At 55.0% G+C, this 23064-nt stretch overlaps 2 protein-coding genes across 6 annotated transcripts; both read left to right on the top strand.

Moving 5' to 3' along the window:
- The first annotated feature begins 695 nt into the window (after positions 1-695).
- LOC138999694 (prothymosin alpha-like) lies at positions 696-1242 on the top strand. Its single transcript, XM_070401893.1, has one exon. The coding sequence runs from the start codon at positions 893-895 to the stop codon at positions 1217-1219; it is 327 nt and encodes a 108-aa protein (XP_070257994.1). The 5' UTR covers positions 696-892; the 3' UTR covers positions 1220-1242.
- A 6927-nt stretch (positions 1243-8169) lies between these two features.
- On the top strand, positions 8170-22990 carry VASP (vasodilator stimulated phosphoprotein). Of its 5 annotated transcripts, none has more exons than XM_070401890.1 (13): positions 8170-8480; positions 15744-15918; positions 15997-16162; positions 18328-18439; positions 18844-18881; positions 18998-19257; positions 19390-19487; positions 20216-20267; positions 20433-20466; positions 20684-20729; positions 20867-20957; positions 21977-22034; positions 22139-22990. In XM_070401890.1, exons 1-13 carry the CDS (start codon positions 8476-8478, stop codon positions 22174-22176), a joined length of 1173 nt encoding a protein of 390 aa, XP_070257991.1. In that variant the 5' UTR covers positions 8170-8475; the 3' UTR covers positions 22177-22990. The 5 variants fall into 5 exon arrangements, with proteins under 5 accessions (XP_070257991.1, XP_070257989.1, XP_070257990.1 ...); XM_070401888.1 differs by having other exon boundaries at positions 20430-20466; XM_070401889.1 differs by having other exon boundaries at positions 19387-19487.
- The last annotated feature ends 74 nt before the right edge of the window (positions 22991-23064 follow it).

Below are 23064 nucleotides of genomic sequence, written 5' to 3'. Positions count from 1 at the left end.
AACTAAACAGGGGGTGGAGTTCCACTAAAAGGCTTCTGCTGGAAGGGGGCGGGGCCAAAATGTGGAGAGGGCAGGCTGCCTTGAAGCAAGATGGAAAAGTGGTACTTGAAGTGCTAAATAAATAAGTGGGAGGGTTTTAAGAGAAAGGGCGTGGTCTTTTGGGTGGGAGGGCCCTGGGTCATAGGAGTGGGTCTTGTTTTTTAATTTAATTTTTATTGATTGATTTTAGAAAGAAAAGAAAAGAGAAAGACATTAATTTATTATTCCACTTAGTTATACATTCATTGGTTGACTCTTGTATGTGCCCTAACTGGGGATCGAACCCGCAACCTTGGTGTATCAGCACCATGCTCTAACCAAATGATCAGTCAGGGCCCAGAGTGGGTCTTTTTCTTTCTTTCTTTTTTTTTTTTTAAGAGAGGGAGAGAGAGACAGAAACATCAATGATGAGAAAGAATCATTGCCGAAACCGGTTTGGCTCAGTGGATAGAGCGTCGGACTGAAAGGTCCCAGGTTCGATTCCGGTCAAGGGCATGTACCTGGGTTTCGGGCACTTCCCCAATAGGAGATGTGCAGGAGGCAGCTGATCGGTGTTTCTCTCTCATCGATGTTTCTAACTCTCTATCTCTCTCCCTTCCTCTCTGTAAAAAAATCAATAAAATATATTTTTTAAAAAATTTAAAAAAAGAAAGAATCATTGATCGGACTGTCTGCTCTGAAAAGCCATCTTTGCATTGTTCCTGTGGCTCCCTCTCCGCTCGCTGCAACCACCTCCGCCGCGCGCCTCCTCCACCACCGCGGACTCAGGCAGCTTCTTCACCAGAGTCCTCCAACTCTCGCTTTAAAAAAAAAAAAAAAAATCCGCTGCATAGGATCACCGGCGTGCCCCACCATGTCAGACACGGCCGTGGACACCAGCTCCGAGATCACCACCAAGGACTTAAAGGAGAAGAAGGAAGTTGTGGAGGAGGCAGAGAATGGAAGAGATGCACCTGCGAATGGGAACGCTGAGAATGAGGAAAATGGGGAGCAGGAGGCTGACAATGAGGTAGATGAAGAAGAGGAAGAAGGAGGGGAGGAGGAGGAAAAGGAAGGTGGTGGTGAGGAAGAGGATGGAGATGAAGAGGAGGCTGAGGCAGCTACAGGCAAACGGGCAGCTGAAGATGATGAGGATGACGATGTTGACACCAAGAAGCAGAAGACCGATGAGGATGACTAGACAGCAAAAAAGGAAAAGTTAAAGGCCTCCGTGACCTCTTCACCCTCCACTTCCCGTCTCAGAATCTAAACGTGGTCACCTTCGAGTAGAGACTCCCGCCCACCTGCCTACCCACCCGCCTCGGGCAGCGCCACCTGCAGATGATACGCACTCTCCCCCACCCAACCAAAACCACAACGTGAATTTGCAACAGGGGAGGAAAAAAGAACCAAAACTTCCAAGGCCCTGCTTTTTTTCCTAAAAGTACTTTAAAAAGGAAAATGTGTTTGTATTTTTTATTTACATTTTATATTTTTGTACATATTGTTAGGGGTCAGCCATTTTTAATGATCTTGGGATGACCAAACCAGCCTTTGGAGCATTCTCTGTCCTACTTCTGACTTTACTTGTGGTGTGACATGTTCATTATAATCTCAAAGGAGAAAAAAAACCTTGTAAAAAAAGCAAAAACAACAACAACAAAAAACAGTCTTATTCCGAGCGTTCCAGTAACTTTTTGTGTATGTACTTAGCTGTACTATAAGTAGTTGGTTTGTATGAGATGGTTAAAAAAGCCAAAGATAAAAAGGTTTCTTTTTTTCCCTTTTTTTGTCTATGAAATTGCTGGGTTTTTTTTTGTTGTTGTTTTTTGTTTTTTTTGGCCTGTTCGATGTATGTGTGAAACAATGTTGTCCACAATAAACAGGAATTTTATTTTGCTGAGTTGTACTAACAACAACAACAAAAAGAATCATTGATCGGCTGCCTGCTGCACACCCCCTACTGGGGATCGAGCCCGAAACCAGGGCGTGTGCCCTGACCGGGAATTGAACCATGACCTCCTGGTTCATAGATCAATGTTCAACCACTGAGCCACACAGGCCGGGTGGAGTGGGTCTTGAGGTCTGACTAGAGTGGGAGGAGCTTTGGGGAAGGGGCGTGATTCTCTTAGCGCCGGCGGGGCTAGACCAGTAAGGGGAGTGGCCTAAGGGATCTGTCCCTGTGAGTTGGCTTGGTTTAGACTGGCAGATGGACGGGGCTTGAGAGAAATGGGGAGACCCCCACAAGAACTCAGGGATTGTTAGGGAGCTCTGCCTCCGACAGCGTGGGGCCCCGCGCTGGGTCATTCAATCATGTCCCACTACAGGATACTCTCTTTTCTCCACCTTCTTCAGGGCAGCCTGGACAACATGACCTGCATCCTGGTCTGCTTCCCCGGGGGCCCCCAGGCCTTGCAAGGAGGAAGGAGCTAGAGCTGGATGCAGCCCTGGGCCGCAGGGTCGCAGGTGGGCAAACTCTAGAAGCTCAGCGGGAAGGGTGGTGGCAGGGGCACTCCCATAACCCTTGCCTTCTTCTCAGCGCCCTGTTCCTCTGCCCAGGAGCCCCCCAGCCTGAACAAGGTGTTCAGGACTCTGGCCTCTAAGGACATCCCGGATTTACCTCCTGGGGAGGGTTCTACTGCATGTGAGTCGGGTGGGAGGGGGTAAAATGGGGGGGGGGGGGAAGGTGGCCAGAGGAGGGTCTCTTCCTGAGGGCCCCCCCACTCTGCTCTCCAGGGCCCCTGTCATCACTGAAGCTTATTCTCAGCTCTTCCAGGCCTCAGGGCAGCGCTGGGAGGTAAGGACCCTCTGTTCTTTTTTTTTTTTTTTTTTTTTTAAATATATCTCATTGCCGAAACCGGTTTGGCTCAGTGGATGGAGCGTCGGCCTGCGGACTGAAGGGTCCCAGGATCGATTCCGGTCAAGGGCATGTACCTGGGTTGCGGGCACATCCCCAGTAGGAGATGTGCAAGAGGCATTGTGCTAGGTATTACGATGGGGAAGCAGAGCGGAAGAGACTGCTCCCCCGCCAAGAAATGTGCCCCTGCAATGCTCTGTGAAGCCCCATCATCCCAAGCACCACCCCCTCCATCCAGGAATAAGGCAGAAACATTCAAGGAATGTTGTGGACCAGGCCTGGGTGCCCTGCGGGCCAAGGGATCCCTGAGGATGGTCTGGGTCTTGGAGAGAGGCTGTGAATTGCGCCCAGGCAGCCTAAGAGAACTGGAGGTGTCTACTGAGGCGGTGGGCGGGCCACAGAAAGGCAGGGGTGAAGTGGGGCTCCCAGTGGAAACGGGAAGGAGGAAGCCGGGGCCAGAGGCTTCCGCAAAGCAGAAAAGAGAGTTTGGTTATTCCCACTTAGAGGAGGGCGGCTGTTGCTAGTTTCTGAGCAGCAGCAGGAGGTATTTGTCAGAACTGTTTTGAGTTGTGAGTGACAAACCCAATTCAATCTGGGAAAGCAAAACAGGGAATCTACTGGGCCATGTAATTGAAGAGTTCGGGGACTTAAGGCATGACTGCGTCCAGTTGTCAGATGATGTCATCAGGAACTGTCTCTCAGTTTTATTTCCTCTGAATTGGCTTCGTGCCCAGGCAGGGTCTGAGCTCGAGGGAGCAGAGACTTGCAGCTCCAGCCTCACACCCCATGAGCTTAACATCCTCCGTGGAAAGAAGGCACCGGTTTCCCAGGAGTTGCAGCAATGGCTCCAGAGCTGGTTTTCATCGGCCGCCCTGGGTCACGTGCCTGCCAGTCACTGTGTCTCTGACTGGCCAGACTGTGGCCACAAGCCCACCCCTAGAGCTTAGGGTTGGGGGTCCAGTGCATCCAAACCCGATGGATTTAGAGATGGCGGATGCTGGTCCCCCCAAAGGGAAATAGGAGTGGTAGTTTCCAGAATATAGGGGAGTAGATACTGAGAGACTAGAAGGGGTGTCTATGCACCATCTCTTATGTTTTATGTTACAGAAGGCGCAGAAGGGGGCTGGGAAGGCCACTGGCACCCATCCAAGCTCTGCCCTGGACTTCAAGCCTGATAGCTGTCGTCCTTAGGGGGTCCCCCTGTTGTCCTTTGGGGCCCTAAGGGAACTTAGAAACCTCTCCTTCCTCAGCTACAAAGAACAGCGGAAGGAAGAAGAGCTGATGGAGAAACCTCAGAAGGTTTATTTCCCCTTCTCCTACTTCCCTCTCACAAAAAAGTCTTATGAGAGGGGGAATTCCACTCACCATCTAGATGGAAAAAACACACCCCAAAACCAAATGTTTAGAGCTGAACGGATCCTGAAAGATCACCCAGTTCAATAACCGTGTCTCCCCTTTCCATTTCTCATCTGTTATGGAGGAGCTAGGGGAGATGTTATTATGAAATTAGAATTACATAATTCAAGATACATTTTTCTTATAGAAAAAAAAAACAAACCCACAGACACCACCCCGCCCCCCTCCAAACATCATTTGCCCAGTCATTTGGCAAATATATTGGGCACCTGCTCACAGCCATCAGCCAGGGGGCCTCACTGAGAGTCCTGTCTATTCTAGGGGCCCACCTCCTAGTGTGTGTGGGCAAACAGCAAACAAGGGAACTGATAAACAAGGTCACCTCAGACACTGACAAGTGTCTCAAGGCAAATAAAACAGAGTGATGTGGTAAGGAAAGCTACTTTGGTTTTTTAAAATTGTTATTCGTTTATTTTTTTTGAATGGCAGTAAGTTCCCTTGGTTCAAATTCAAGGGTACAAAAAAGGTATAAAATGAGAAGTCTTGCCCTAGCCGGTTTGGTTCAGTGGATAGAGTGTCAGCCTGCGGACTGAAGGGTCCCAGGTCCGGTTCCCGCAAAGGGCACATGCCTGGGTTACGGGCTCGATCCCCAGTGGGGGTGGGGGGTGTGCAGGAGGCAGCCTATCAATGATTCTCTCATCATGTTTCTATCTCTCTCCCTCTCCCTTCCTCTGTGAAATCAATAAAAATATTTTTAAAATAAGTAAATAAATAAAATGAGAAGTCTTTCTCCACCCCCACCCCGAAGCCCCTGGGGACGGATGCTTTAGACAGGGGATCAGTCTGAGGAGGGGAACAATGAGCAGAGATCTGACAGAGAAGCACCAGCCACATAAACACTCCAGGGAAGTGTCCCAAGGCAGACCAGTGCGGAAAGCCTAGAGACAGGATCAAACTTGGTATTTTATTAAAAAAAAAATATTGATTTGAGAGAGAGAAACATTGATTTTTTTGTTCCACTTATTATGCATTTATTGGTTGATGGTGTATGGGCTCTGACGGGGGGTCAAACCCGCAACTTTGGTGTATTGGGACAACATGCGAACCAACTGCGCCTGGCTGGGGCCCGAACTTGGCATTTTCAGGATGAGGCTTGAGATTTCTATGACCATCGAATACTCCACAATCCCATTCCCTATCCTGTTGGTAACCGCTGTCATGAGTTGGGAGTGGCTTTTCCCAGACCTTTGATTCTGCATACACACCCATGTATGTGGTGTTTCCTTGATCGTTTTCAAACCTATGTAGCATCTGGCGGTTTGTTTTTCCCCTCAGTGATATGTTGGGGGCTAGTTTCATGCCATTTGCACTCCTCATTCTTCTTTTTTTATGTATCTTTATTATTTTTTAATTTCTTTACTGATTAAGTTATTACATATGTATCCTTATCCCCACATCATCCCCCCATTCCTCCCTGCACTCCTCATTCTTTTTAGCTGCTGCCCAGTGCTTCAGATAAGGGATGTGCAATGGTTTCTGTGGGGAGCCGGCACGGCCATGACATACTCAGCCCCAGGGCACCTTACGTGCCATGCCAGCTCAGCCTGGTTCAGTGACCTTGAGTGGGGGGGGTGAAAGGATTGAGAAAAGACAGACAAGAGAATGAAAGCTGGGTCTCTGTGAGACGCTGCTCCCTGATGAGACAGCGCCAACGCCACAAGCCGTGTCTTTATTTTATAGCAGATGCCACGAGGCAAAGTAGGGGCGTGATCACGTTGTTTACAACATTCTAGTGATTTTTAACTTCACTTAACTACATGCACCTGAACGCTATCACAAGGCACGTGGCGTTCAAGCTCACAACCACAGCCGTTGGCTATGATTGTGCTGGGAGGGCCCTGCCCTCCAGCTGGGACTTGCACGCGGCAATGAGAGGACCCTGTCCTTTCATTAGTCCGAGGCTTGAACCTGGCCAAAACACTGTAGCCGCGCCCCACAGGTTTCCCTATCCATCCTCCTCTTTTTTTAAAAAAATATATTTTATTGATTTTTTACAAAGAGGAAGGGAGAGGGATAGAGTTAGAAACTTGGATCAGCTGCCTCCTGCATACCTCCCACCGGGGATGTGCCCGCAACCAAGGTATATGCCTTTGACCGGAATCGAACCTGGGACCTTTCAGTCCGCAGGCCGACGCTCTATCCACTGAGCCAAACCGGTTAGGGCTCCATCCTTCTCTTGATGGACCTGTAGACTATTTCCAATTTCTTGCCCTCACATCACTGCTGCTATGAAGATCTTGGTCAGGCTCCTTGTGTACAGTTACAAGGGTTTCTCTAGTGCAGGAGTCTTGCTACCTGTTTTACACAACACGAGTTAAGAATGGCTTTTACATTTTAAAGGGCTGTAAAAGACATGTGAAAGGGACTCTATGCCTAATATTTCTAAAACATCTACTAGAAAAAGTTTGCTGACTGCAGTGCGGGTGGCACACAGGAGCACCACCCCTCCCATTTCACAGATGGAAAAGCGGAGACCCAGAGAGGAGAAAGGACTTGCCCAAGGTCACACAGAACTGGAGTTCTCATTCAGTTGAATACCTGTGTGTTGAAATGCTCTTCTGGGCCTGGCTGAGTTAGTGAGTCACAGAAATACGATGAAGTTTACACTTGTTCCCAAAGAACTTACAGCCTGAGGAGACACACAGAGAAACAATTCTAACCCAGGTGGGCCAGGGTTCAAGGGCTCCCACGGTGAGCTGGAGCAGTTACTCAATTCTGCAGAGAAGAATTAATGTCAGCACATGACCTAGGAGCATGAGGCGAGGTCAGGGCGGCACCGAGGCAGGGGCTATGGCTTGGACAAAGGCTGGGAAGGCTGATGGGCTCACCTGGTCATCTGGACCCTGAGTATTGTCCGTTTTACACTTCGCACCAAGCACCACCGGCTCTGGGGGTTCAGGCAAGAGGGCTTATAGCCCAGATATAAGACATCTGGATGAGCCCCCTTGGATGAGCTCCAGATGTCGACCTCTTCCCCAGGCCTCAGTTTCCCCATTGTAAACGGCAAACTGATGACTCCCCAGGCTTCTGCCCCCGACTGGGGCACCTTACCCGGGCCAGGTGGCGCCGTGCAGGAGAGGTGGGGCCTCAGGAGTGACGTCACGCGGGCGGGGCCGGCGGGACCCGCTGCGGAAGCTTCGGCGGGTGTTGGGGCGCAGCCCGCGCGTGGCGAGGAGAAGGGGCTCGCGGGAGCGGGTACCGGGGAGGGTCGCCCCGCCTTCGTGGCCTCCAGTTGCGGGATGATCGTGCCATTCTCCGCGGGCGGGACTGAGTGACGGCGGGGCGTGCGTGGGGCGGGAGCCGGGGGTTTCCTCCCCCTGGAACCGGCGCCTCACCCCCACCCCGGTCCGGCCGCACCCCACCCCCCGCGGCTGTGAGTCAGCGGCGGCCGCGCCCCCTCGGCCCACTTCCTCCTCACCTTCCCGGCCGGGCGGGGGGCAGTGAGGGGCGGATCCTTCCCACCTTCCTCCCGCCGGTGCCGGGGAGAGGGTGCACCTTCAGTCACCCCCCAAATTGGCAGAGAAGAGAGACGTTGGGGGGTCAGAAGGGAGGAGTTAAGGGGGGAAATGTGAGGGTCCTCGCCCCCCAAAGGGAGCAGAGTGCAAAGAAACGGAGAAGTGGATGGGAAGGGCGAGAATGCATGGTGCCCCCCTGAGGTCCCCTAAGGATCCCCATCGTGGGGAGAACTAGGGTCCCTCCCCCTCCACCGAGCGTCCCCCCCACGTGAGAGTGACCCTGGCAAGCGGCCCCAGCAGCAACGTTGGGGCGTAAGGTTCCGCGTTGCCCTTTTAAGCGCCCTCCGCCCCACCCACCCCCGCCTCGGTTGGCTCGCGGCCCCTTTAAGGCGCAGGGCACTGTGGGTACGGGGAGTGGATGTTGGAACGAGCACCGGGAGGGAAGTACAGTAGTAAGAGTAACACTGTAGCCGCCGGCGGCCGCGGGGAGCGCCGCGGAGGGGACGTCGCACCCCCTTTCTGTCGCGGGGGCCCCGATCAGACCCCCCAGAGGGTGGAGGTCGCCCGAGGACCCGCCCCGGCCCCGTCCACGTTTTCCCCAGGAAGCCGGACTCTATGGGGCGGGACCCTGGGGGAGACTGAGCAGAACCCGGAGCCAACCCCGAACCCCTGAACCTCGAGCCAGGGGCGCCCCGTTCTGTGGGTGCGCCGCCCGCCTGCGGAGCAGCCATGAGGTGAGCCTCCAAAGCCTCCGGACCCTGCCCCGCCGGCGCGGCCCCCCGCCCCGCCTTTGTCCCCTCCCCCCAACGCGCTCCGGGCTGGAATTTGGGGACCGGTCGCTGGGAGCTTCGGATTTGCGGCCGAGCCCCCTTGGATGAGCTCCAGATGTCGACCTCTTCCCCCCGACTCCCCAGGTCCGCGGTGGTGCCGGGGAGGTTCTCCGGGGAGAACCTCAGATTTGGGGGCGTTCCGAGGACTCCCGAATTTTTCAGACTTTTTCCAGCGGCCCTCCAAGTTGGCAGGTCCTCCCCGCCGGGGGGCCAGGCTTCAGGCAGTTCTCAGGATCCCCCCAAATCTTAACTCGGGCCCCGAGAGGGTTTGTGGGGGCCGGTGTGGGGTCCCCGGCACCTGGAACACAGATGGGAGCGCCCACCCTGGTTTGCGGGGCTCCCTTTTACGTGCCGCTGGGAAGTCTTGCCGAGCGGGACTCCCTCCTGAACTTCGAGGACCCGGAAGCCCCCCCGCCGGTGGAGGGGCTCTCCCGGTGCAGGAGGTCGGTGCGGCGGCCCCCGGCGCAGCCTCCAGGCACTCGGGACGCCCATCCCCCGGCGCCCGGCGCCCAGCACCTCCGCCTCGAACCCGCGAGCCCTGCGCCTCGGGACCGCGCACCGAGGGCGGCTCCCCGGCCCCGGGCCAGGAGGGCGGCCCGCTCCCCACCTGCGCGGCTCGGGGCCGGAGGGGGCGCGGCAGCTGGGGGAGGGGGCCTTTGTCTGCCCGACTCACCTGTCGAGACAGCTGGTGCGCGTGGGGGAGGGGGCGGGCCGGGTCCGCGGGGGGCCGGTGCTCACGCCCCCGCCCCCCGACGGCGCCTCCCCTCCCCCCGACCTCCCCCTCCGGCCGCCGGACTGCGGGGTTGGAGGAGGGGGCGCCCTGGAAGCGTCAAGGTCACAGCACTCTCCCCGGGGACCCAGCTTCCCAGATCGTCCCAGCTGTCTCCCCCCGAATTTAATCCTGGGGGGTGTGTGCGGGGGGGAGGGGGCCAGGGACCCGGGGATTTTGTCCTACCCTGGCCTCCCTCAAAACTCCTGGGCTCACCTGAGGGCGGGGCCCGTGCGGGCGGGGGGGGGGGGGCGGGCCGGACCCCCCCATTCTCGCTTCCCCTGGAGCCCCATCATCTCTCCCCAGCGGCCTGAGTCAGACAATACTATCTCCCTTCCTCCACTCTCCCAGGGACTTCCTGCCCCAGAGACCCCGGCAAAGGGAGAGGCCCCTGGGGACAGCAGGGTGTTAACCCCGTGGCGCCCACATCCTCCCGCCCCCCCCCCCCCCATGCGCCCCCTGACATCGGGGTGGCGTTCCTTATGACCATTGGGGAACCCACCTCCCGCATTTGTCCCTTCTGATGTGAAAGGGATGGTTGGAAAATTGGGGACCAGGGGGACACCCCCAGATACCCTCAAGACTTCCTGCCTGCCCTTCCTCCCATGACAGCAACATCCCTCCAGGTCTGCCCTGGACAGAGGGCAGTTCCGGGGAGCGGGGCTCTCTTCCCCGGGGAGTCCTCTCTCCCACTGGTCCCCGCCCCGCCCCTGGCGCCCCCCACCCCCCTGCGTTTCCGGTCCCAGCACCGTGGAAGGCGGATGGCGGATGGCGGATGTCCGAGTTAGTGCTGCCTCACTCACTGAGACCGTAAAAGGGCAGGAGCAGTGTCTGGGCCGGCCTCCCACCCCCACCCCCACCCCAAGCCCAGTCCCGAGGCCCTGGCCCTACCACAGCCCCCGCTGCTGGTGCAGGCCCAGCCTCCCACCTTCTGGGGGGTGGGCAGAAGCTGAGCTGGGGGTGTCCCACCAGGGGGTTACTTCCACTTCCTGGGGGGTCTTGCCTGTCAGTGGCCACACCCGACTTTCTGGGCTGCGCCTCTTCTCCAAAGACAGCAAGGATTCAACTCGACCCACGCCCCCTGGATCCAGCTGGGGAAACTGAGGCTCCGAGAGAGCCGGGCCGAGCAAGATGCAGCCAGAGGCCACCTTGAGGGAGAGAGCAGACCAGGATCCTTTGATTTCTGGCTGGTTTGGATGGTGGCAGTCTTGGGGGGCAGTTGGAAGAGAGGATGTTAAGATGGAAAATTACAAGATAAACGCTCTTTTTCCCCCAGTTTGACAAATATTTGTTGAGTGTCTAATGTCTTAGACTTTGAGCTGGGATTCTGGGGAAGCCGGGCGGAAGTCTGAGACTCTCAGGGCAGAGGGACTCTAAAGAAGAATTTGGGTTCATTTCTTTCTTCTCCAATAGCGGTCATTGCTATTATTTTTATTTTAAAAAATTGAGACCATTGGATCAATGATCTACTTTGTGCAGACACTGTACTAGGTACCTAATTCAGTGTAATCCTCAACAGCAGTTCTAAGAGATAGATATGTCGTGACTGCCCCACCTCGAGTTTACAGATGGGGAAACTGAGGCATGGACAAATGAAGCAAATTGCCCAACAGTTTGGAAGTAAGCAAGTCGGAATTTGAACTTAGGACTGTCTCCAGAGTATTATGCTATTAAAGAAAAAGGAAAAGAAAACCTTTAATGTTTTTTTCGTATATATATTTTTATTGATTTCAGAGAGGAAGGGAGAGGGAGAGACAGAAACATCAATGATGAGAGAGAATCATTGATCGGCTGCTTCCTGCACACCCCACACTGGGGATCGAGCCCGAAATCCGTGCATGTGCCCTGACCAGGAATCAAACCATGACCTCCTGGTTCATAGGTCGATCGATGCTCAACCACTGAGTCACACCGGCTAGGCTTAATGGTCTTTTTTTTTAAATATATTTTATTGATTTTTTACAGAGAGGAAGGGAGAGGGATAGAGAGTTAGAAACATCAATGAGAGAGAAACACTGATCAGCTGCCTCCTGCACACCCGCTACCGGGGATGTGCCCACAACCAAGGTACATTCCCTTGACTGGAATCGAACCTGGGACCCTTCACTTCGAAGGCCGACGCTCTATCCACTGAGCCAGACCGGTTAGGGCGGCTTAATGGTCTTTTAAAAATATATAGGTAACATGCTTTCACTGCATGAACAGTTAATGGAGATACGAAAAAAGAAACCCACGTGGGAACCTTTACTTTCTTGTTCGCTTATAGGAAACAGACTGGTCCAGGAAGAGGGACTGGAGTGAGCCTACACAAGCCTCACAGACCCTAGATCTGGTTCCCTCTGACAGGGTTGTTTCAAAAGAGTGGTAGTTTGGGAAGGTTGGGTGTGGGAGCCCGCAGTGTGGATCACAAGTTGTGTGGTGTCAGGCAGCTGTAGGGTACGTCTTAGGGCAGAGAAAAGGGCAAGCCTCTGACCTGGAAGGTTTGAGTAAACCAGAGTGACTATGCTTGATTGCCTCCAGTGATGAGAGGCTCTCTCCCCTGTTTTGACCCGCAGCTTCCTTATATGGAGCCTGTGCATGAGCTTTAGGGTTTTTCTTATCTCTTTGAAGCGTTACAGCAAACCACTGAGTGATGGTTCCCAGGGCTGGAGACAGAGGCTCAGAGAGGTGAAGCCACACGGCACCGGGTTGACGTGAGCCCTCTCCCATCCACCACCACTTGCTAGAGTTTTCCAGGAGGTGGGGGCCTGTGGGGAAGGGAGGGTCCTGCGTTGGCTGGGAATGAAGGCTCTCTGATGCGGGACTCTAAGAGACGAATCTCAGTCCCAGCTTCCTGGCTGTGGGATTTTCTGTTGCAGGTTTTGCCTGGCTTATAGTTTTAATTTTTGAACGTAAGTACTGAATGAGTTTTTTCTAGGTAATACCAGCCTGTGGTGAAAAAAAAGAGAGAAAGAAAGAATCAAGCCCTGGCCGGTTTGGTTCAGTGGATAGAGCGTCAGCCTGTGTTCCAAAGGGTCCTGGGTTCAATTCTGGTCAAGGGCACATGCCCAGGCTGCGGCCTGATCCCCAGTAGGGGGCGTGCAGGAGGCAGCCCATCGATGATTCTCTCTCATCACTGATGTTTCTCTCTCTCTCTCCCTTCCTATCTGAAATCAATACTAATAATACTAATAAAAAAAGAATCAAGCAGTTTTAAAAAGTGAAGAGTGCGATGCGTCCATTTCCTCCTTCCTCAGGCCCCCAGTGCCCATCCTCGGAGGCAGGCACTCTTAGTCCCCTGAGAAGCAGCCTCTGCAAAAATCACCACTGTGTGCGGATGTGTTTATCTCCTCCTCACCTTTTTTGAAAAACCTCTGACACACACCACTTCAGCCCTTGGCTTTTTCAAATTTTAGCTTAGCTGTTTCCTCACCTTTAAATGAGGTTAAGAACTTGGGTGGACTTGGTTTCAAATGCCAGTCCCCCTGCTTACTCGCTGTGTGACCTGGGACAAATGTCTTCACCTCTCTGTGCCCATGGTTCCTCCTCTGTAGTAAAAGGAAGGACCAGAGTCCTTCTCCTGAGGTCCTCGCGAGGTTCTTTGTGGAAACTGGAGCTCAGCAGCACCCAGCACGGTGTCTGTAACCCACCTGCCGTTGCTGTAAGTTTTCCTTTTTCATCGATGGCTGATTTCACAGCTGTTGAACACCTATGTGCTGGACACCCTTCTGGGTTCTGGAGACACACATCCCTGCCCTCATGGTCCTGACCTTTTGTAGGACAGATGGGGACTGTCAGGGAGGGGTGGACGCTATGACGTGGGACCTGCGACGAGAGGGAGAGACTTTCCTGGTAGTCAGAGGAAGAGCTGGGGGAGGTGAGGATCCAGGTGGAGGAAGAATAAGTGCTTCGCCTGAGGCAGGAATGTGCCTGTAGAAGGAACAGCTTGGAGGCCAGAGGGGCTGAAACTGCGAGCTGGGGGGAGGGAAGGGATGAGATCAGAGATCACACAGATCACGGAAGCCACAGAGAGACCTTGGCTTTTTTTTCTCCCAGAGAAGGGACTGCATCTGACGGGTTTTAACAGGATCCTTCTGCTGTAATGGGGACCCTGCGGCCTGGTGAGGGGTGGGACCGGCCTGGGGTCACTCAGCCGGCGCCCTCGGGCCAGGCCAAAGCCTTGGGCAGGGCAAGGCAGCTTGGGAGAGCAAAGTGCAGCCAGGGTGGGATAGCAAACACAACCGGGCTCCCGGCCAGAGCCAGCCCTGTGGGTGGGTGGCAGGTGTGGGCGAGGCCTTCGCCCTGCCCTGCCCTGCCCTGCCAGGGGGCGGTGGGAGCCAGAAATGGCCCCTGAGGCCGCACCGGTCTGGAAACAGCACCTGGTGTTTGGGTTGGGTTGGGGCCCACACAGTTCCTGGCGGTTGAGGCTGAGGACTTGGCTGCCAGGTGGCCTGGGTTCAAATCCTCATTCTGCTGCTGACTAGCTCTGTGACCGGGAGCAGTCAAGCAGCCTCACTGTCCTCCACTGGCTCCCCGCTTGCGTACTGAGGATGAAATAGTGCCCATCTTGAAGGAGAATAAAGTGAGTGACCGAGGAGAGGGCTTAGGGTGTCTGATGAGTGGACACCCTAGGAAGGAGACGCCAGGATTTCTGTAAACTTGGGGGTGTCCGGCGCTCAGCCCCGGGCCTAGGAACCCAGAGCTGGGTCTGCTGAGGGGTTTTCCCTGCCTCGTCTTGAACAGCCTGAGCCTCACACCCAGCCCCCAGGCCTGGCTGAGACTGAGCCCTTGTGGGGTGTAATTTCTCTCCCCGGAAACCTCTGACCACCAACTTCCTCTTTTCAGGAAAAAGTTTGGTGGGGGTGGGGCCGGGTAGGGACTAGCACTTCCCCCAGGTCTATGTGTGACCTTGAGCAAGTCACTTCCTGTCTGGGAGCCTGAGTTTCCTCCTTGGGGGAGGGGAGGTTGAACCTCCCCAGAAGGAGAGGGGGGGAGCGGGCAGTGCTCCGGGTGCCTGTGATGTGAGAGATGCTGACAGTTACTAAGTGCTCAGTCCATGCTGAGTACGTGGCCTTACGTGTCCAGACTCATTACTCCTCCCACTGTCCTGGGCGTGGGGGTGGGGGTGGGGGGCTGTCCTTTCCCCAGTTTGCAGTTCTCAGGTGGGAGGGTTGCTTGCTGAGTCACATGGAGTAGGTGGCTTCGAGGGGATTTGGGATTGGAACCCAGGTCTCTGGATATCAGGGCCTGAACTCTGAACTAGTTTCTTGATTACCCGCCCCCACCCCCCCAAGGCTGAGTCAGATGTCACTTACTCCAGAACTCCTCTGTGACGCCCAGGCCAGGGAGGGTGCTCCCGGTCACCCTGGGCTGTCACCGTCTGGGGACTGGACTGTCTCCTGCACTGGAGGGTGGGGCCGCGGCTGTCTGGGTCATTGCCCAAGACATGGGCCTGTGGGAGCAGGGAGTGTCTGCTGATGGCCTGGGGCACTGTGGGGTGATGGGGTGGCAGCAGGAAAAAGAAGAGGTTAGGGTGTAGCATTGTCCCCAACTGGCTGCAGGGGACCCTTCCTCTCCCTGGGCCTCAGCTTCCTCCTCTGACCGAAGCAGGGAGTGTGTTTGTGTGCGCATGTGTGCGGGAGTGGGGGTGTGTGGGGGGGTGGGGGGGAGAACCCTGGAAGAGATAGGGAAACTGAGGCTCCAGGAGTGCCAGGCTGATTCCCAGGGCCCCACCCAGAGTTCCTGCCCCGTCCCCACTGCCCTCTCCCGGGTCCCCTCCAGCTCTCACTCCGGACTTACCTGCATCTCTCTCTCTCACTGTCCATATCTCTCTCTCTCTCATTGTCCATCTCCCTCTCTCTCTCTCTCTCTCACTGTCCATCTCTCTCTCTCTCTCATTGTCCATCTCCCCCCCCCTCACTGTCCATCTCTCTCTCTCTCTCTCACTGTCCATCTCTCTCTCTCTCTCTCTCTCTCTCTAACTGTCCATCTCTCTCTTTCTCCACCCCCTGCCTTTCCATGTGTTCCCCTCACCGTTCCCTTGTCTGTCTCCCCATTGTCAGTCTGACTCTCCCTCTCAACTCTCTCTCCATGTCAGCCCGTTTGTCCCTTCCACTCTGTCTGTCTGACTTCCTCTCTCCTCTCCCCGTCTGTCTCACATCCCCAGTTTGTGTCTTTGTCTCCCCCAGTCTGTCTGTCTGTCTGTCTGTCTGGCTCGGTCCCGCCTGTCTGTTTTCCTTCCCAGTCACTGTCCATCTGGGCGTCTTCAGGGGTCCGTCTCCCCCTGCCTTTCCGCGTTTTCTCTCTTCCTCTCACACTGTCCCTGAATCTGAGGGGGACCCAGATGGAGAAGGTGACCAGGCCTGGAGGGGTGCCTCTTTCCGGCTAACCGGCCTCACCCCTCTCTCCCCATTTCCCAGCAGCGAGACGGTCATCTGCTCCAGCCGGGCCACTGTGATGCTCTATGACGATGGCAACAAGCGGTGGCTGCCTGCGGGCACGGGCCCCCAGGCCTTCAGCCGAGTCCAGATCTACCACAACCCCACGGCCAACTCCTTCCGGGTGGTCGGCCGGAAGATGCAGCCAGACCAGCAGGTGAAGCCCCCGCCGCCCCTTCCCAGGGCTGCGCCCTCCGCCCTGCACCCCCCTCACCCACCTTTCCCCTCCTGCCAGGTGGTCATCAACTGCGCCATCATCCGGGGTCTCAAGTATAACCAGGCCACCCCCAACTTCCACCAGTGGCGGGATGCCCGCCAGGTCTGGGGCCTCAACTTTGGCAGCAAGGAGGACGCCGCACAGTTCGCCGCGAGCATGGCCAGTGCCCTGGAGGCGTTGGAAGGTCAGAAACAGTGGGCAGAGGGGCCCCTGAGCCCTGCCGTGTGGCCTGGGGCCACCACTTCACTACTCGTGGCCTCAGTTTACTCATCTGCAAGTGGGGCTGATTCATTGCTACCGTGGACAGTTTTTCTGAAGCTTCTGTGTGGGCTCCTGTGTGCCCCTTGTACCCCTGGATTCCTAAGGCTGCAGTTGCCCCATGAATTTTCACACGTACACTCCTGGGCAACCGCCTCCCAGTCAAGGTGTAGCTCTTTCCGGCTCTTGGAAGGCTCCCTCTGCCCTTTGCCAGGTATTGTACTGGCTCATGTCATCATCAACTCGTTTTCAGACATCGATATTAAAAAGATCTCCAGATGGTAGTTCTTTAAAAAAAATAAATATTTTAAAATATGTTTTTATTGATTTCAGAGAGGAAGGGAGAGGGAGAGAGAGAGATAGAAACATCAATGATGAGAGAGAATCATTGATGGGCTGCCTCCTGCACGCCCCCTACTGGAGATCGAGTGTATAACCTAGGCATATGTCTTCACGGGGAATTGAACCATGAACTCCTGGTTCATAGGTGGATGCTGTACCACTGAGCCATGCTGGCCAGGCTTTAAATATATTTTTATTGATTTCAAAGAGGAAGGGAGAGGGAAAGAGAGATAGAAACATCAATGATGAGAGAGACTCATTGATGGGCTGCCTCCTGCACACCCCCCACTGGGGATTGAGCCCACAACCAGACATGTGCCCTGACCAGGAATCAAACCGTGACCTCCTGTTTCATAGGTTGATGCTCAACCACTGAGCCACACTGGCCAGGTGGTAGTTCTTTTTTTTTAAATTCATTTTTGAGAGAGAGAGAGAGAGAGGCTGTGGGGGAGGGGGGGAGAAAGAGAGATGCTGATTTGTTGTTCCACTTATTTATGTATTCACTAGAGGCCTGGTGTATGAATTCATGCACTGGTGGGGCCCCTCGGCCTGGCTGGTGATCGAGGCCTATGGGGGGAAGGGGGTGGCCAGCTGCGGGGGTAGGGCCACAGGAGATTGGCCAGGGGGCAGCTCCTGCATTGAGCGTCTGCCCCTGGTGGTCAGTGCATGTCATAGCAACTGGTTGATCGGTTGTTCCTGTTGTTCGGTCATAACAGTCGCTTAGGCTTTTATATATATAGATTGGTTGATTCCTGTATGTGCCCTGACTGAGAATTGAACCTTGATTTATCAGGATGATGCTCTGAGCTACCAGCCAGGACCAAGGTGGTAGCTCTTAACCTGAACGTGCCCACGAATCGCTGGACATCTGGGTAAAAGGCAGATTCCAGTTCAGTTTGGCTGAGGTGGGGCTGAGCCTCTGCATGTCTAGCAAGTGCCCGGTGATGGCAGCCCATGGACAGCGAGGCGTTAGGTGCCGCTGTGCCTTGGGTCCAGGTCGCTGCTGGAGAGCTTCAGATCACCAAGGGGCAGGGCTGTCTGCTTCCTGGAGCGGCTGCGGTGACAGTGGGAAGGGCTTGCTTGTCTGGGGCACAGAGAGAACTATGGGGGGCAGTTGGCGCCAGAGGCCAGGGGTGGTAAGGAGCAGGCTTTCAGCCTTTTCAGGGTCCTGGGGCTGGGGGTCTCTGTGGCTGAGCCCCTGGTTAAGAGTAGATGTGGGAGCCCTGGCCGGTGTTTCAGTGGTTAGAGCGTCAGCCTGCACACCCGAGGGGGACAGGTTCGACTCTGGTCAGGGGCACGTGCCTGGTTTCAGGTTCAATCCCGGCCCGGGACTGAGAGCTGTGCAGGAGGCAGCCAATCGATCTGTCTCTCTCTCCTCTTCCCGCTCCCTTCCACTCTCTGAAAATCAATGGAAAAATATCCTCGGGTGAGGATTAAAAAAAAAGAGTAAATGTGGGAATCATCCTGAATGATTTTGTCTTGTTTCTGCAAATTCCAGTCTGCAAGTGACTGCCCCCTTTGGGCCGTCACTGTCCCCCACCAGTCACTCGGGCATCACCACAGCCCCGACCACAAATCAGCTCAGTCAAGGGGAGCCTGCCCGGGTGCCCACACCAGCCGGAGGGTCAGGAAGGGAGCACCGCTGGGCAGGGTTCCTGCCGGCCCGGGAGAGCGGAGGGAAAGTGCCCCGAGGCAGGCGGGGCCAGGTTCCGGGCTGACTCATCACCGGGTTCTACTCTCGCTTTCCAGGAGGTGGGCCTCCAGCACCCCCGCCGCCACCACCACCGCAGCCACAGGCGGCGCCGCCCGCCTGGTCGGTCCAGAACGGCCCCGCCCCCGAGGAGGCGGAGCTTCAGAAAAGGTGGGTCCGGTCCCGGTGGGAATCCTACCGCTGCCACGCCCCTGGCTCCTAGAATTCTCAGCTCTCCAACTTCTCCAACTGCAACTCCCAGGGGCTAGACCTCAGCTTTCAGGAGCTCCTGCCTCCTGCTGTTTTAAAAACCCCTCACCCTTCGGAGAGTCTAACACTTGGTTCTTTAAAGCATCTCGCGCATTTTGTAATCCAGCTGTTGACGGTCTGGTGACTAGAGTGCTTGCATCTTGGCCTCACCCTGTCCCTGCTGCCCCGCTTTCCTGGGCCCTGGGGAAGGAAGCGGGTGGGGGTTAGGAGCCCGTCTCACTGGAGACCTCGGAGCGGCCAGGGGTGGGGGCCATTCTCAGGGTCCTGAGTGACGGCAGCTCCTTCACCCCTCCTCCCCTCCTCAGGCAGCCAGAGCACCTGGAGCGCCGGGTCTCCAATGCAGGTGATTGTTCACATGGTCCCTGGAGGGAGGGGGGCTCCCCAGAGGAGGGGGTGGGCCAGCTGGATAACAAGGAACGAGCAGCTCTCTCACCCCCCTCCTTTGTTTGTTTGTTTCAGGACCCCCACCTGCTCCCCCAGCTGGGGGACCGCCTCCGCCTCCAGGACCTCCCCCGCCTCCGGGTCCCCCCCCGCCTCCGGGTCCCCCCCCACCCTCTGGTCTGCCCCCCTCGGGGGTCTCCGCTGTAGGGCATGGAGCAGGGGGAGGCCCACCCCCTCCACCGCCTCTGCCCACAGCAGCTGGCCCCAGTGGTGGAGGGACTGGGGCCTCCGGCCTGGCTGCAGCCATTGCCGGAGCCAAACTCAGGAAAGTCAGCAAGGTGAGGGGGCCAGACATGGCAGGGTGTGGGGAGACGGGGCCCTGAGGGAATAGTGGGGAATGAGGCCTGCGTTGCCTGGGGACATCAGGAGGCCTGTGCATAAAGCCCCCCTCTCTGTAATTTCTCCAGCAGGAGGAGGCCTCAGGGGGGCCCGCAGCCCCCAAAGCTGAGAGCAGTCGAAGCACAGGGGGCGGGCTCATGGAGGAGATGAACGCCATGCTGGCCCGGAGGTGAGCCCGAGCCCGGAGCCCTCCGTGCCCCTGGGAGGCTCTGGGAACAAACCCTCAGACCAGTGGTTATCACCTGGGCCAGCAGGGCCAGGTGTGGGCTGGCTGATTCCCGTTGTGTTTTTTGTTGTTGTTTCTTTGGATGAAAGTTCCCTCTTTGACAGTCAGGTTTGGGATATAATGCTGCAATTGCATTCTCCTGAGAGGGCTGTTTGCAACCACCTGGTAGGCTCTAGATTCAGTGGTTCTCAACCTTCTGGCCCTTTAAATACAGTTCCTCATGTTGTGACCCAACCATAAAATTATTTTCATTGCTACTTCATAACTGTAATGTTGCTACTGTTGTGAATCGTAATGTAAATATCTGATATGCAGGATGGTCTGAGGCGATCCCTGTGAAAGGGTTGTTCCACCGCCAAAGGGGTCGCGACCCACAGGTTGAGAACCGCTGCAAATTCTAGGACCTTAGACATTCCTGCAAAGTTGGGTTCCTAGAATTCCAGAGCCCTCCGCCCTTAGAACTTTGTGATTCCCAAATGTGAAAAACGCAAAATCCCCATCCTACCCTGAGAACAGCGCTCTCTGTAACTTCTAAAATTAAAGTTTTCTTCGCGTTCACAAGTTCCACAACTCTGTACCCTAGAATCCGCCTTTCTGAGCTCTGGGAAGGGGGCTTGTTGAGTGGCTGAGGGAGGGCTGGAGCCATCTGTTTTTGCCTTTCCCTCCTGCAGAAGGAAAGCCACACTAGTTGGGGAGAAACCCCCCAAGGATGAATCTGCCAATGTGAGTTAGGGGCTCTTCCTGCCACACACACCTTAGGCTGTCCCGTTGGGGTAGGGATACTGGGGAGGCGGTGTGACAAGGCTGGGCTGGACAGAACCTGGAAGAGGAAAATGCACGGAGGTGTGGCAGCGACTGGCTCATGACAGTTTTATTTCCCACCAGCAGGAGGAGCCAGAAGCCAGAGTCCCAGCCCAAAGCGGTGAGTGACAGCCCAGTCTAGCCACAGGAACTACAAATCCCAGGATGCTTTGTCCTCACACATAAAGCACATTCTTGAGAGAGTCTGTGCAAACAATACTGGGGACTGTAGTCTCCTGAGATGATTGTTTGCACAGGGGCTGATGAGGCTGTGGGAGAAGGAATGAGGGGGGGCATTCCTCGTCCCTTATCTTTCTGATTTGTTGCCTGTCCCCCAGAACCTGTGCGGAGACCCTGGGAGAAGAACAGCACAACCTTGCCAAGGTGGGTCGTCAGTACTGGGGCCCCACCTGCCCCAAGTAGGTGGATTTGCTGAATCTGTAGGGGGTAACATGCTCGTGGAATGGGAGGCAGGCCCTGTCTAACCTCATGTCTGTCCCAAACCACACCATCTCTCCCAGGATGAAGTCGTCGTCTTCGGTGACCACTTCCGAGGCCCACCCCGCTACACCCAGCTCCGGCGATGAGTCAGACCTGGAGAGGGTGAAACAGGTAGCTTGGCGAGGGGACTGGGGGTGAGGTTCGGGGAGCTATGAAAGGGGCCACAGGAAGAAGAGAGATCTGGGTCTAAATTCTGCCACCGACTTGCCATGTGATTCTAGAAAGGGCCTCGGAGACACTCAGTTTCTAGTCTGAGAAGTGGAGAGATTTGATCAGGTCAGGGATGACATGTCTGTGTCATCCACAACTCCCTTTTCCAGTGCGCTTGACAGGCCTTACTAATCTATCACGTTACACTTTCCCGGTGAGTACCCGGAGTCCTTTTCAGCACACTGGCCCCAGACGTCCATTACCAACAGGAGTTGGCAGGAGAATAGAATGTATTTGCCATCCCTGGTACTGGATGTTCTCCAGTACTTTTCTTCTGGCTCAAAGGATCCAGAAATCTCCAGAATTCTCCTGTCCCTCTGCGGCTTTGTCAGTGAGGTCATGGTGTGTGTGTGGCCCTTCAGTCATTAAGAAAGGAGAAATTAGCCCTGGCTGGTGTGGCTCAGTGGATAAAGCATTGGCCTGAGAACTGAAGGGTTCCGGGTTTGATTGTGGTCAAGGGCATATGCCCTGGTTGCAGGCTCGATCCCCAGTAGGGGGTGTGGAGGAGGCAGCTGGTCAAGATCAATGATTCTCTCTCACCATTGATGTTTCTCTCTCTCTCCCTCTCTGAAGTCAATAAAAATAAAATTAAATTAAATAGCCCTACCTGGTTTGGCTCAGTGGATAGAGCGTCGGCCTGTGGACTGAAGGATCTCAGGTTCGATTCCAGTCAAAGGCACACGCCCAGATTGCAGGCTGGATCCCCAGCAGGGGGCGTGCAGGAGGCAGCAATCAATGATTCTCTCTCTTCATTGATGTTTCTCTCTCTCTCCCTTTCCCTTCCTCTCTGAAATCAATAAAAAATATTTTAAAAAAATAAAATAAAAATAAATAAATGAATGAATGAATGAAAGAAAGGAGAGATGAGTGTCTGCAAGTCCAGGCACTCTTCCTGATTGGTTGCACCCCATTGCTTTCAGGAGTTTCTGGAAGAGGTGAGGAAGGAATTGCAGAAAGTGAAAGAAGAAATAATTGAAGGTGAGGTGGTTTTGGAGGGATCCTGTCCCTGGGAAAGAGCCTTGTTTTGGAAGGGAAGGGAGAGGAGACTCTGCCCCTGACCTCTGCCCTTTGTTTCCTTCCAGCCTTTGTCCAGGAGCTGAGGAAGAGGGGTTCCCCCTGACCACAGGGCCCCAGAAGACCCCATTTCTCCTTTCCGCACACCTTGCCTGTCACCCTGCTTTCCCTGCGTCGACTTGACTTGGAATTGGCTGAAGACTACACAGGAATGCGTCTTCCCCACTCCTCATCCCACTTGGAAAATTCCAAGGGGGTGTGGCTTCTGCCATGCCCACTCCTATACTGGCTGCTGATTGGCTGGGGAGGCCCCCACCCTTTGCTCCCTTTGGTCCTTCCCCGCTGCCATCCCCTTGGGGCAGGTTCCTCTGCTGGGGATGTACCAGTTAACCCCACAGTAGGGGGAAGGAAGGAGGGAATGTCACATTCCCTTGTTCTAGATTTCACTTTAACGCTTAATGCCTTCAAATTTTTGTTTTTTTAAGGAAAAAAAATTATATATATATATATATATATATATTTAGGTTTTGGGGGGAAGGGAAATTTTTTTCTCTTTGGTTTTGATAAAATGGGGAGTTTTTAAATGCTTTAGCCCCAGGCTTATCCGATTCGGGGCAGCTATTTAAGGGGGAGGATGTCCCACCAGGCTGGGGGCATCTCCCCTCACCCCAGGGACATCCCTTCCCTCCGGCTCCTTCCCCTTTTCTATGAGGAATTAAGATGCTGTAACTTTTTGGAACCTCAGTTTTTTGGTTTTTTATTTGGGTAGGTTTTGGGGTCCAGGCCATTTTTACCCCCTTAGGGAAAATAAGATGAGGGAGAAAGGAAAAGGGGAGGGAAGCTTTCCTCCCCTCTCCCACCTTCACCTTCAGCTTCTTGAAAATGGGCCCCCGCGGAATAAATCTGCCGGTTTTTATAAATGCTAAGATTTCTGGAGTGATTGGAAGGGCTGCTCTGATGAGGACGGGAGGGGGGTGCTGTCCCCCGACCCCAC

Source organism: Myotis yumanensis, unplaced genomic scaffold (genome assembly GCF_028538775.1).
Source record: "Myotis yumanensis isolate MYYU_CA2020_CCGP unplaced genomic scaffold, mMyoYum1.0.hap1 SCAF_23, whole genome shotgun sequence".
NCBI lineage: Eukaryota > Metazoa > Chordata > Mammalia > Chiroptera > Vespertilionidae > Myotis > Myotis yumanensis.
This window is presented reverse-complemented; position numbering and strand designations above follow the sequence as displayed.